Source organism: Urocampus carinirostris, chromosome 7, assembly GCF_059441175.1.
Source record: "Urocampus carinirostris isolate Australia breed hairy pipefish chromosome 7, RoL_Ucar_1.0, whole genome shotgun sequence".
Taxonomy (NCBI): Eukaryota; Metazoa; Chordata; class Actinopteri; order Syngnathiformes; family Syngnathidae; genus Urocampus; species Urocampus carinirostris.
Window position 1 is genome coordinate 36,768,402 of NC_142355.1, and position 11,558 is coordinate 36,779,959.

The window sequence follows — 11,558 nt, forward strand, 5'->3', positions numbered from 1 at the left end:
AATTGTTGCAGTGAGAATATGTATTTAGAAGGTAAAATTTTGAAGCAGAAAAAAAAAATAAAAATATCTGAATGTTTCTAGTGTAAAAGCCATTATGTTACAGGGAGTGTTTGTTTTTTGTAGAATTGGAATGTAGTACACCTCCTAAAGTCAGTCTCCAACAAAATAAAGGGCTGGCCATTTTCACTGTCAAGTGCACATATATCCTCCATCTTTTCCATCATCCAAATCTACAAAAGGAGCAATCAAGTATGTGATGTGACATTGTTGAACCACAACAATTAAAATGTAAAAACAACATTAAACAAGGTTATTGAGCATGTTTTTATTTCATTTCCACAATTTCTGAATCAGGTCCTAAAAGCCAGATACGCGGCAGCGAAAACTCCGCTCGCCGACGTACAGGAAGTAGAAATAAATAAAGTTGAGTTCTGATCCAACAATTTCTGTCTGTCCCTCGCCCCTAAATAGACCCACCTCTGGAGGATGCAAAGCCTGTGACAAGAACAGTTATATTTTTCTGCTTCCCGACATGATGACAAAGTTAGCTTTCGACTGCAAAATAAAACAAAATTCCCGCCTTCTCGATTGTTCTATTGAATATGTAAATATGTACGATAGAAAGTAGGGTAGTAGAAGAAAACAGGTGCTTTTCTGGTGTAAGTTGCCGCACTTTCCGGCAACTTCCAGGTGCATAGACCATATCCACGCTGAAGCGCTTTAGAAATTGATGGCCTTGCCAAAGGAGGCGGCAAGGTTGGCTTCTCGGAACGCCTCCGACACAGTCTGGTACCACAAGAACAGAGTAGAATTAATGAAATATATAACTTCATTGTTTTTCCACATTTCCACAAACATTTTTGTCAGAAAATTGGTTGGACAGTTACCGTTTTTCTATACAGTAGACCCCCGGAGTTCCGTTATTTTTACACTCCCATGTGGAATAAGAGGTTTTTCCGCCCCTTGTTAGGGTTAGTATAGACAACGAGTTAAGCTACATCATAGAAAACGCTGGCCTGCCATTGATTTACGTCACTGACCATGAAAATACCCACATTAACTCCATCCCACAATGCACCCTTTGTTCAAAATCTTGTGTGCTTCATAGAGACTTAGTGAGTCCACGATACAAAATTCTGTTATATGTAATGCATTTATTTGCAATGGGGCCAAATATTGCAGTGTTACTAAAGAAAAAAGCAAAAACATGATAACCATGGAACCGACACTTGCAATTCTCAAGAAATACGAAAAAAAAAGCCCACAATCAATACCCTTGCTAAGTTCCAGGGCCCTAGTTAATCAGTGATTGGGAATATTATTAAAAATAAGGAGATGATTAAAGCAAAGAAATATTCTACCATTCAAACAATACTCGCAATGATTTTAAATTTGTTTAGTTTTTATTCGGCCATTGCCATCTTCTCCCTCTCTGTATCCACCCGCTACTACAGTGTACCAGCTCAAGCCGCGTCACACCAGGAATATATACATATTTTTTCGTTTCATTTTAGAATGTTATTTATTCATGTTGTTACTATCATCCACTTTCGTTATTTCAATGTTTTATCTGGAGTAATGTAGTTTCAAAGAAAATTGCCATAGATTGCTATCCCACACTTTAAAGCAATTTCACTTTGCGATCCCCAACCCAGAACAGACTATTGCTGCATCCCAGGGGTCTATTGTACATTCAACAGCTTGGAGCTATCCAGAATATTTATCACAGTTTCAGTTAAGTCGTGTTCCAGTTAAAATGGCGGTCTAGTGAATGACTTCCTGCCACGACATACCGGATGGGCGTGGCAAACTCTGGCGATGTCCTCGCAGGAGGCGCCGTACTCCATGGCGAGGGCGGCTTCGTTGATCATCTCGCCCGCTCCCTAGCGCGCAAGCGCACGGCGGGTGAATGAATGAATCAATGGGCGGAAGGCAGTGGCGAACTTACGGTTCCGACGATATGCGCGCCCAGCATTCGGTCAGTCTCCTTGTGGCTGAGGATCTTGACCAGGCCGTCCGTGTCAGCGTTGGTTTTGGCGCGACTGTTGGCGGCAAACGGGAACTTGCCCACTTTGTAGGGGACGCCCTGAAGTCACGTGAAAAGCAATTCATTCCACTGTCGACTAATGTCATCAGGAACATTTTTCTAACTGAGTAAGCATCTCTACAAGAATGCGACCTCTGCTGAAAGTCGCTCATGTGCAATAGCATCAGTGTCTCAAGCGGTAACGTACATAATGGCCCGATTTGCACGAGATTGTCATTCTTTAACTGATTTTTAATGCGACTTGCGAGTTGACTCGCTGTCCCGCGTTTATGATCGATATGCAGCAATTTTCAAACGTATGCGTGAGATCATTCTACTCTGTTAATCAAATGCCTGTGTGAGAGCAGACAACACACACCAGAGGCTAAAAGGGGCAGGTTGCACGCTCTGTATGTGTGTGTTGGGTGGGACTATCTTTGTATGTAACTGTGATAGGCTGCAATATGCAGTCAGTCAAAAAGCCAGGCGCACATGCAGCAAATGTTGTTTAAAGATAGAACAAACTGCGAAACATGACGGCAGCTAGCCTTTTACTGACTCATTACATTGAAAAGAGATGATCGATTAATGAAAATGGCAGACTGTTAAAAGCAAAGGAGAATATGATGTCAAATGCCACAATGTGAGACTGTGTAGCTAAAAGTGGATTTACGGTCCATGGATGCTTTCCTACTAAGGCCACAGATTGCTAAACAGACAAGCTAAGTTGTTATAGTGACCAGGTGTTCTAATATTTGTTTTATTCACTGTTCTACTGCTGTCTATGTGCCTGTTCTTAGTTTACAGGGATAGAAAAAATGTTTACTTGGCGGCATTAGCTCAGGAGGTAGAGCGCTCGTCTTGGGATCAAGAGGTCGCAGGTTTGATTCCCGGCTCTATTGAGCAGGTATGGCTGACTCCCTATTGGTGTGTGAGTGTGTGTGTGAAAGGATAAGTGTGAAGCACATTGTAGAGTGCTTTGGGAGGTCTTCATTGACTTGAAAAGCGCTATAGAAATGTTGACCATTTACCATTTGCCTGTACCTACAAAAATGGACAAAGGTTAATTATGGAATTATGTCTCCACTGGCTGAGCACCGCGTCTAATTGGCTTTAGATTTTTTTCATTGTGCCAATTTTCCCCGTGTTTATTACCATTTGCCACATAATCAAATCAAGTTCATGCTATTTTTAAGAAAAAATATTACGATCCAATAATTGGCTAATAGTCTTAACGGCCTTTGAGTAGTCGACGGTTAAAATAGTCATCAGTAGTAGTCCTAGTTTCTACATGAGCCGGTTGAACGAGTCCAAGGTACGCTGACCTCCTCTTTGAGCTGCTCTTCGGTCTTGCCCACCCAGGCCACCTCGGGGTGCGTGTAGATGACAGAGGGCACGCAGTTGTAGTCGATGTGCACGGCGCCGCCCGCCATGCCTTCCACGCAGATGATGCCTTCGTCCTCCGCCTTGTGCGCCAACATGGGCCCCGCCACCACGTCCCCGATGGCGAAGATGCTGCCGTCAAAACGCAATGAGAACTTAAGATGGTGGGTCTGGTTTTCCACTTAGAAAACCATTACAATCATATGAAGATTTGAGCTTTATGGTGTTATGATGTCAAATTTTTGTTTCCCATTCAATTTCAAAACTTAATTTAATGGATTTTTAAAAAAGTTCTATGAACTCTACTGCAGACTCTTTGGGCTAGACGGCGTACGACATGGGTGGGCAAAATCCAGGCCACCAATTATTTCAATCTGGCTCGCTGAACTAATGTATATATTCCCAACGCCATTTACCTTGCATGGTTTTGTGACTTCACATGTTTACATCATGCATAGTATTCTGCATTCTGAAAAGCTATACAGTCTCCCCACTTATCATTATTTGATGGTACAGTAGTGAAAAAAAGGGTTCTACAGTACTTTACTTTGTTAAATAAATGCTTGAGCCTGTAAGTAGGAGTTGTTATTTGGTTTTAGAGTATAATACATTAATTGTATAATCATTGTTAAAAAAAAGGATTTTACCTATCACTGTTTATTTTTGGAACACAATCCCGCCGATTAAAAAAAAGTTTGGGTTTTGTCCCCTGGGTCCCTTTTTGGCCCATTCCTCCATAAATATATATTTTTTAAAAAAAAGGTGAACTGGATTGTGTACATTCAAATAATGTAAATTTATAATATGTCATTTTATTGTTGATTTTTCGGCATCTGCAATTTTTAGAAATCATTTGTTTATCAAGATATTTACCCAATGTCATGCAAATGAGAACCATTTTGTTTGATCAAACTTTGTGCCTAAAAGGGAGCATAGTACTTTTATTTAATTCTGAGTGTTTTAAAATCAATTTGACGAATTGGTATAATAATATAGGAAGAAATATAACATGTCCATATAAATGTCTGCATCTACAAATTATTAGAAAAATCATATTTTCTCATGCATTGGCGATGCATCGGATCCAGACTCAGCATCGGCAGATACAAGAAAAATCACTCTTTTTATCCGCCTCCAACCAATTTCCTTAACCCAATGTTTGAGTCAAACACTCTGGGCATTGATCACACCTGGGCACGTTAGTCTGGAAGCGTCCGTTGACGGGGATGCGGCCGCGGTTGTCCAGCTGGATGCCGACACTTTCCAGGCCCAAGTCTTGCGTAAAAGGTCGACGGCCGATGCATACCAGCAAAACGTCGCACGTCAGAGTCTCATTTTTGCCCCCCGCCGCTGCCTCCACACTGAAGCCACAGAGAAAACGTTTCACAAACTGGCCCCGTATGAGAATAATTTGAATGGACACCAGTTTAATTACACAGTGACACATCGGCACTTGAAAGATTGTATATTTTTTTAAAATATGTGTTCGACCCAACAATTTAATCTCTGCTGCGGTATTCGAATAAAAAGTCCCAACTCAAATCCACACAAACAGCCGAACCCAGCCTAAGGCGTGGCCAATAGAGTTCATATGAGCGGCCATCTCGGCGACACTAATAGCATCATTAAAGAGACAGATTGTCTATCTGACAACACATGTTGAGAAATTCTGATTTGGTGTGTTTCGTTGGCAATATTAATGGGTCCTAAAAGTCAGTAGTAAGGGGAGGAAAAAGGGGGAAACAGTGAGAATAACTACTAAGTTGACCATTGAGTTGAACAATGCTTCAAAGGGACAGTAAATGCTATAATATTGTTCACATTTTTTTTATCTTTATTGTGTAGACATTTAAATAAATATCATGGATGTACATGTTTTATACATATTTTGAGTATTTCAAATTACTCAGGAATGTACAAAAATATATTATATATATTTTTCCAAATGATAAGATTTTTTGGGGAACTTAAACAAATCGGTGATCAAACTCTGATCTCAAACAAAATTATGGTATGACTTTATCAGGATTATTTTTCCCTTAATAATTCATTTAATCAACGAATGCAAAAATTCATTCATTCATTCAGCATACAGATTTCACCATTTTTGCAAACTAATACAACAATGCATATGACACAGATGTGTGTGTGTGTGTGTGTGTGTGTTTATTTTTACGAGGAAAGTAGCACTCAAGGAAATCGTATTGACAAAAAGATTCAAACGCCTAATCCGCTACTCACGCCACGTCCATTTTCCCGTCTGGCCTCCGGGTGGCTCCCAGCACTTTGGTGCCTAGCTTAAATTTAAGGCCCTGCTTCTGCAGGATGCGCTGGAAGTTCTTGGACATCTCCATGTCGATCCCCATGCCGCCCACGTGGCCCAGGAATTCCACTGCAGTCACTTTGGCGCCAAGGCGCTGCCACACGGAGCCCTGTAGCAAAACGAACAGGAGTCAGAGACAAAGGGAGTCCGCTGTGAGCAGCATCAGCGCCCCCCCAGCAATCGCCCACCAATTCCACTCCAATGACCCCGGCGCCGATCACAATTAGTTCCTCCGGAACCTTCTTTAGGGACAGTGCACCAGTCGACGACACCACAGTCTCCTCGTCAATCTGCACGACCCGAAAAAAGAACACGTCACAGGGTTTGTACACCTTTTTCACGGCCGATTTTTTAAGGACCTTCAAAGCCAACTTTTCAACATCATTCGAGGAAATATTAAAACATTATCATACTGATAATAATCATTGTTATTAATTTTAGTTATTATTTTTGACCCATCAACACTAACGATGTATTTAAGGTGGGTGCAAGCCAAGGAAAGTTAATTATACAAGTTATGTGTAAATGAAGCTACTGTAAATATGTACCGGTCGTCTGAGACACTATTACTCTTTACTTACCCAATGGACCGGCGTTGTATATGAAGCAAAACAGTCGGACACAAAATGGCCGCTCGCACGATCGTTCGTTTTTTTGTCATTGACCTTGATCGCTAAAATATAGTCGCTAACTTGCTGCTTGCACATACTTTGTGCTTATTTGAGATGTTACTTTCCATAATAAATGACATTTTTTGGTGATTTGGCAGGTATAAACTGACTGGAATTCCGCCATTCTGTTTCAAAAATGTGTGTGCAGCTTAACTATCAACTTGATACAGACAAAGAAAGGTCGCTAGGTGATGGGTAAACATGACAGTAATATATAGTTTACATCTTCAGTTGCGGGCCGTTCTTTCCATTACAAATTACCACTTAGAAATTCTACCTCAAGTTTTTAAAGATGGACCATTTTTTGACACATAATCCCCACACGACAACTAAGGGATGATGACGCGTCACATAACATAAAAACTAATACCGGATGCTGTTAACTAAAAACTGAATCAAAAACCGTACCTGAATTCCTGGAAAGGGCGTGACTTCGGAACCAGTGGCGATGAGAATGTTTTTCGTGTTGATGACTTGCTGGCCACCGTCGGCCATCATAGCCGTCACCTGGTTCTTTCCCGTCACCTTTCCGAAGCCGTTGACGTGGGTCACCTGACAGGAAAGGGAAGGGTTGGGGTGGCGCAGGGAGGAAAAGATTCCACCCTTTCATAGAAAGTCTCACTTTGTTCTGCTTGAATAGATGAGCGATGCCCCCTGTCAACGCTTTGACTGCCCCGCTTTTCTGTGCCATCATCTTCTCCAAGTTCAAGGAGATCCCAGAAACTGAAAGAGAAACCAGAGTCAGCAGATTTTCTTTGGGAGTCAAAACACTTTATCAGTGTTCAGTCTTACTTTCAATGCCCCGACTCTCAAAATCTTTGCCGTGAGCCAGGTGGTACAAATACGAGTTATTGAGAAGGGCCTGCACACACAAACACAAAATGTACACAGTAAACCCCCGGGTTATAGTGTCCTCAGCATACTAAATTTTGACTTTACAATGAGGAATAAGATGCATTTTTAGAGCCTTTTGCCAACCATAAAATATGATCAGCAAATTATTTCACTTGGCCAAAAACTGCCCCATCTGCTATTGGTCTATGTTATACAAGATAACAATCTGCCATTTGCTTGCATAAAAACTCTATGAAGATGCAGCAAACTATTGGCTAAACCCCTTCCCACAATTTTCTTGTCTTTCTTAAGCCCAGTATGAATAGCAAACTTGATTTTGTTTAGCTATGAGTTCCAAAACTTGCAGCGGTGTCAATGGCAAAAGCAAAAACATTATAACCATGGAAATGTAGCTAGCAATAATCAAGAAATACAAAGTCACAGGCATCGTCATCCTCGATCATGAATATGGCCATAACCAATCTGTGATCAGTAAAATTAAGAATAAGGTGGCGATTAAAGCAACAAAGTCTTTTGAAGGCAAGTATGGGTTTTTGAAATTATTTTTCATTTTAAACCAGCTGTCTCCTACCTCCACTGTACCAGCTTAGGTCACGTCACACCGAAGGTAAATGTATTTTTTTTTATCACGTTCATATTTATATATATATATCTATATATAGATATATATATATATGTATAGTCCGGCAACCAGTTCAGGGTGTCCCCTGCCCAATGCCCAGCGACCCTACTGAGGATAAGCAGTGCAGTTTACGGATGGATAAATGTATATTACATTTTTGTAGTACATGCCAAATACTATGTTGTTATTTTAAGGTTTTTATCTGGAGTACTGGGGGTTCGGAATGAGCTTGCCAACTACCAAAGGTTTCTATGCAATGCCATAAAACAATTGCATCTAGTGATCCCCACCTGAGAACAGATTCATAGCGTATCACAGGGTTAGGGTTAGATTAGGCCTAAACAATTCAGCCCAACTCGACTGGGGCCACGGGTTTATAAGCCCCAACTTTGCCCAACCCGACCGATTAAGTTGATTTGAGGAACTGACCGCGAAATAAACCTGAAGCTTTACTTCGGCGTCGTATGTACTTTAGGGCCGAAGTTTGAGTTTTAGCTGAAGTACGCGCCTTGGGGTTTTTCGAATTTCGGCAAAGTGCAGAGAAATGAAACTGACCGAAATGGCACCCAAAAGAAAATAATTTTCTAGTGAAAGATTTGGCCGAAAAGCAGGAAGAGAGGTTTTAAAGCTTGTGAGCTATTGGCAAGAAGCGTAAAAGATTTCTGACGTAAGCCACGTAGAGGTGAGTAGAGGAAGCGGTGCATTTCCTACCGAGAAACAAGATAAAAATTTCTTTGGATTTACTTATTTGGAGTTTAAGCGATAGTCTAGTAAGCACTGTGGAATTCTCTGCAACCTCAGTGGAACTTTTTCAATTTAGGCTAAAAACACACTTATAATCTGAAGCTCAATAATCATTTGTATTTCATGTTATTGTCTGTGTTCTGTTTGTTGATGCCCTTGCAACATCCATTGCAGCATGGTCATCCTGGAAAGGTGGGATACCTCATTTGCAACCCATTCTTAAGGTTTCGTAATTTCCTCATGCTGAGATTTTTGAGTTTTTCCTTGCGCTTGTGTAGGTTTTAGATCAGGGGATGTTGTAATAATAGTATGTAAATCCCTTTGAGACTTCTTGTGATTAAGGGCTATAAAAATAAACCTGACATGACTAGATACGGTTATCTAAATAATAACTGCAGCGCCAAAGTGTGTTTCTCAGTAAAAGAACTGTTACTTCAAAAAATATTACTCAAGGAGAAGTAAAAGTAAGTCATCTAAATAATGACTTCGGTAAAGTGCATGCTGTGCAGATCCTCAATGAAGGGAAAGGAATTAAAAAAATAAGAATAAAAAATGGCGAGAGACACCTGGCCCAACTTAACGATTGACATTTTTAGCCTGGGTTCGAGCTTGGGCCCAAGATCTTACCTCATGGTCAACTGTATTACATTGCAAAAGAAACGAATGGTGAAGAAAATCAGAGGGCTCACCTTGGAGGGGATACAGCCGACATTCAGACAGGTTCCACCTAGTGTGGCGTTCTTCTCCACGCAAACCGTCTGTCAAGAAACAAAGATGTTCTAAATATAATTTTAGTTTAAAAAGAAATATTGGCACACTACTCGAATGGTCCAATAGATAGACTTGCTATCTATGAACAATTGTATCAAGAAAGTATAATCCATTACGGTTCTTTCTAAGACCCAGCAAAAAAAATAAAAATAAAACAAAAAACTTTTAAGGCATTCTTTACCTTGAACCCGAGCTGTGCGGCTTTGATTGCGGCAACATAGCCGCCCGGACCGGAACCGACCACTGTGACGTCTGCATCGACTGTGACCAAAGAAAATAATTTTTGAATGTGTCACTCGGGACGAACTTTGACACATGCTACAGAATAAGTTATGGCCTTATCTTACTGGCTGCTTTGTCAGCGTACGTTCGCACCGACAGCACGGCCGCGCCGTGGAGCTTGCATGGGAGCTGAGTGCCTCTCTATAGGTCAAACAAAGAAAACAATGAAAGCATGTTGAAGGTAGTTAATCTACAATGACTGATACTGCATTGACTTAGAAGACAGGTGAAAGAATGAAAGAGAACTACAGTTATATAAAGAGCAGCAATTGCATTAAATATAAATAGTTGTTTACATCTACAAATATGTCACAATGTCTCTACTGAGTTCCAAATTTATTAATAAGTTATACCCCGTTTTTAGTTGACACCACTTAAAAAAATAGAAAGCACAAAGAACTGATTTAATCAAATTCAATAATTGGAGATGAAAGTGGCGTAAATAATGTATTTTCCGGTTTTATTTCCTGCCGTCACTCCAAGTTTTCAAAGCACTTACAACTTAGGCCAGCCTACAAGCACAACCTTGTAACTACTACCGATCTTTAACTTATTTTTGTATCTTATTTATCCCATTAAGTATCTTATGACATGTTTATCCAGTCGTACCGCGTATATTCTCAGTGTAAGCAATGTTCACTAGGTTGCTATCAATGACAATAAAGGCAATTTTACTCCATTCTATTCTAATTGGATGATCAACATTCGTTAATAATGTGCTTTTAGTAGAAAACACGGAAAGAAAACTAGAATGTAGACGGTATTGATTAAATTGAGTTTTAAAACATTCTAAGATGTCTGTGACGTTACAACACAAGAAATGGGGCGACTTTGGTTCAACTCTGTCAGCTAACGTTAGAGCTCATTTTGACCTTGTCAATTGCAGAAATACAAATACACAAAACTGAATGGTGATACCAATCTATATTTGGTCAGGTCAACTTTGAAACAAGGTTGATGTGAGTTTTCAGCGCAGTCTGCTCCTGTTAGCCGTCTAGCTAGCCCGGCGAAATACAAAACAACGCCCCACCTCTGCGTACTCATTTCTCCAAATTTCTAAGCCAAGTTCTTTGACTTAACCACTCACCGTGGCGAGAGTTCGATACAATTGCGTCCAAGTGTGCATTTTGTCGCTGTGTCCTCACGCAAAAGCAAAGGTGTTTCACCTCCACAAGGCCCAGCGACGCTGCCAAGGACTCCTGACGGCGTGGCGCACAACTATGACGTCAAGGCCCAATATACTCCGAGTTGGAACTCATGCACAAAAATGGCGTCAGCATTTCATCATGTATCATAGTTGTCAACGACTCACAAATATTTTGAAGTAATTTGAAGTACTTTGAATTTGACGTTCATTCATTAATATTTATTTTACGATTTATGTTTTTGAATATTTGTTATTATTAGTCAAAAAACGAGGCGACATCCGATAAAAAAACGTTAAAAATATAAATCACGATTACCAGTGTTTTATATTTTGCAGTGTTTACGGTTCCTTTGACTAACATCACGAATTGTATATATTGTGTCACTCGATGAAGATGTCTTTTTTTGTTATTATTAATATTATTACTGCTATATCCCACAAATAGAATACACTGACTTTACGGTACACAAATGACAGGCGTTTCGTTGACTTTTCGAAAAGAAAAATTGTAGTATATGCTAGTATCCGGTAGAGGGAACCACCGCTTATTTGATTTTGTTTTTACACGAGCTTCTGCAAAATTAACAAATCAGATTTCGATCTTTGCTTTCCCCCTGAAGACAAGAGTATTGCAAAAACTTAAATAAACAAAGGAAAAAATCCCTCTCTCGCAGCCACACGGCATTCTGCATTTAGATACTCTGATGTTCGAATGGGACTTGCGAAATAGCTTA

General features: G+C 40.3%; 1 protein-coding gene across 1 annotated transcript; it reads right to left on the reverse strand.

The window, feature by feature from the left end:
• Positions 1 to 310: 310 nt before the first annotated feature.
• Positions 311 to 10,931, reverse strand: dld (deltaD). The gene is made up of 14 exons (XM_088340802.1): positions 10,765 to 10,931; positions 9,743 to 9,818; positions 9,577 to 9,656; positions 9,314 to 9,382; positions 7,196 to 7,265; positions 7,026 to 7,126; positions 6,812 to 6,955; positions 5,921 to 6,022; positions 5,651 to 5,841; positions 4,600 to 4,770; positions 3,352 to 3,541; positions 1,949 to 2,086; positions 1,794 to 1,883; positions 311 to 786 (listed from the first exon to the last, which is right to left on the reverse strand). The coding sequence occupies exons 1-14, from the start codon at positions 10,801 to 10,803 to the stop codon at positions 721 to 723; spliced, it is 1,527 nt and encodes a 508-aa protein (XP_088196928.1). The 5' UTR covers positions 10,804 to 10,931; the 3' UTR covers positions 311 to 720.
• Between the last annotated feature and the right edge of the window lie 627 nt (positions 10,932 to 11,558).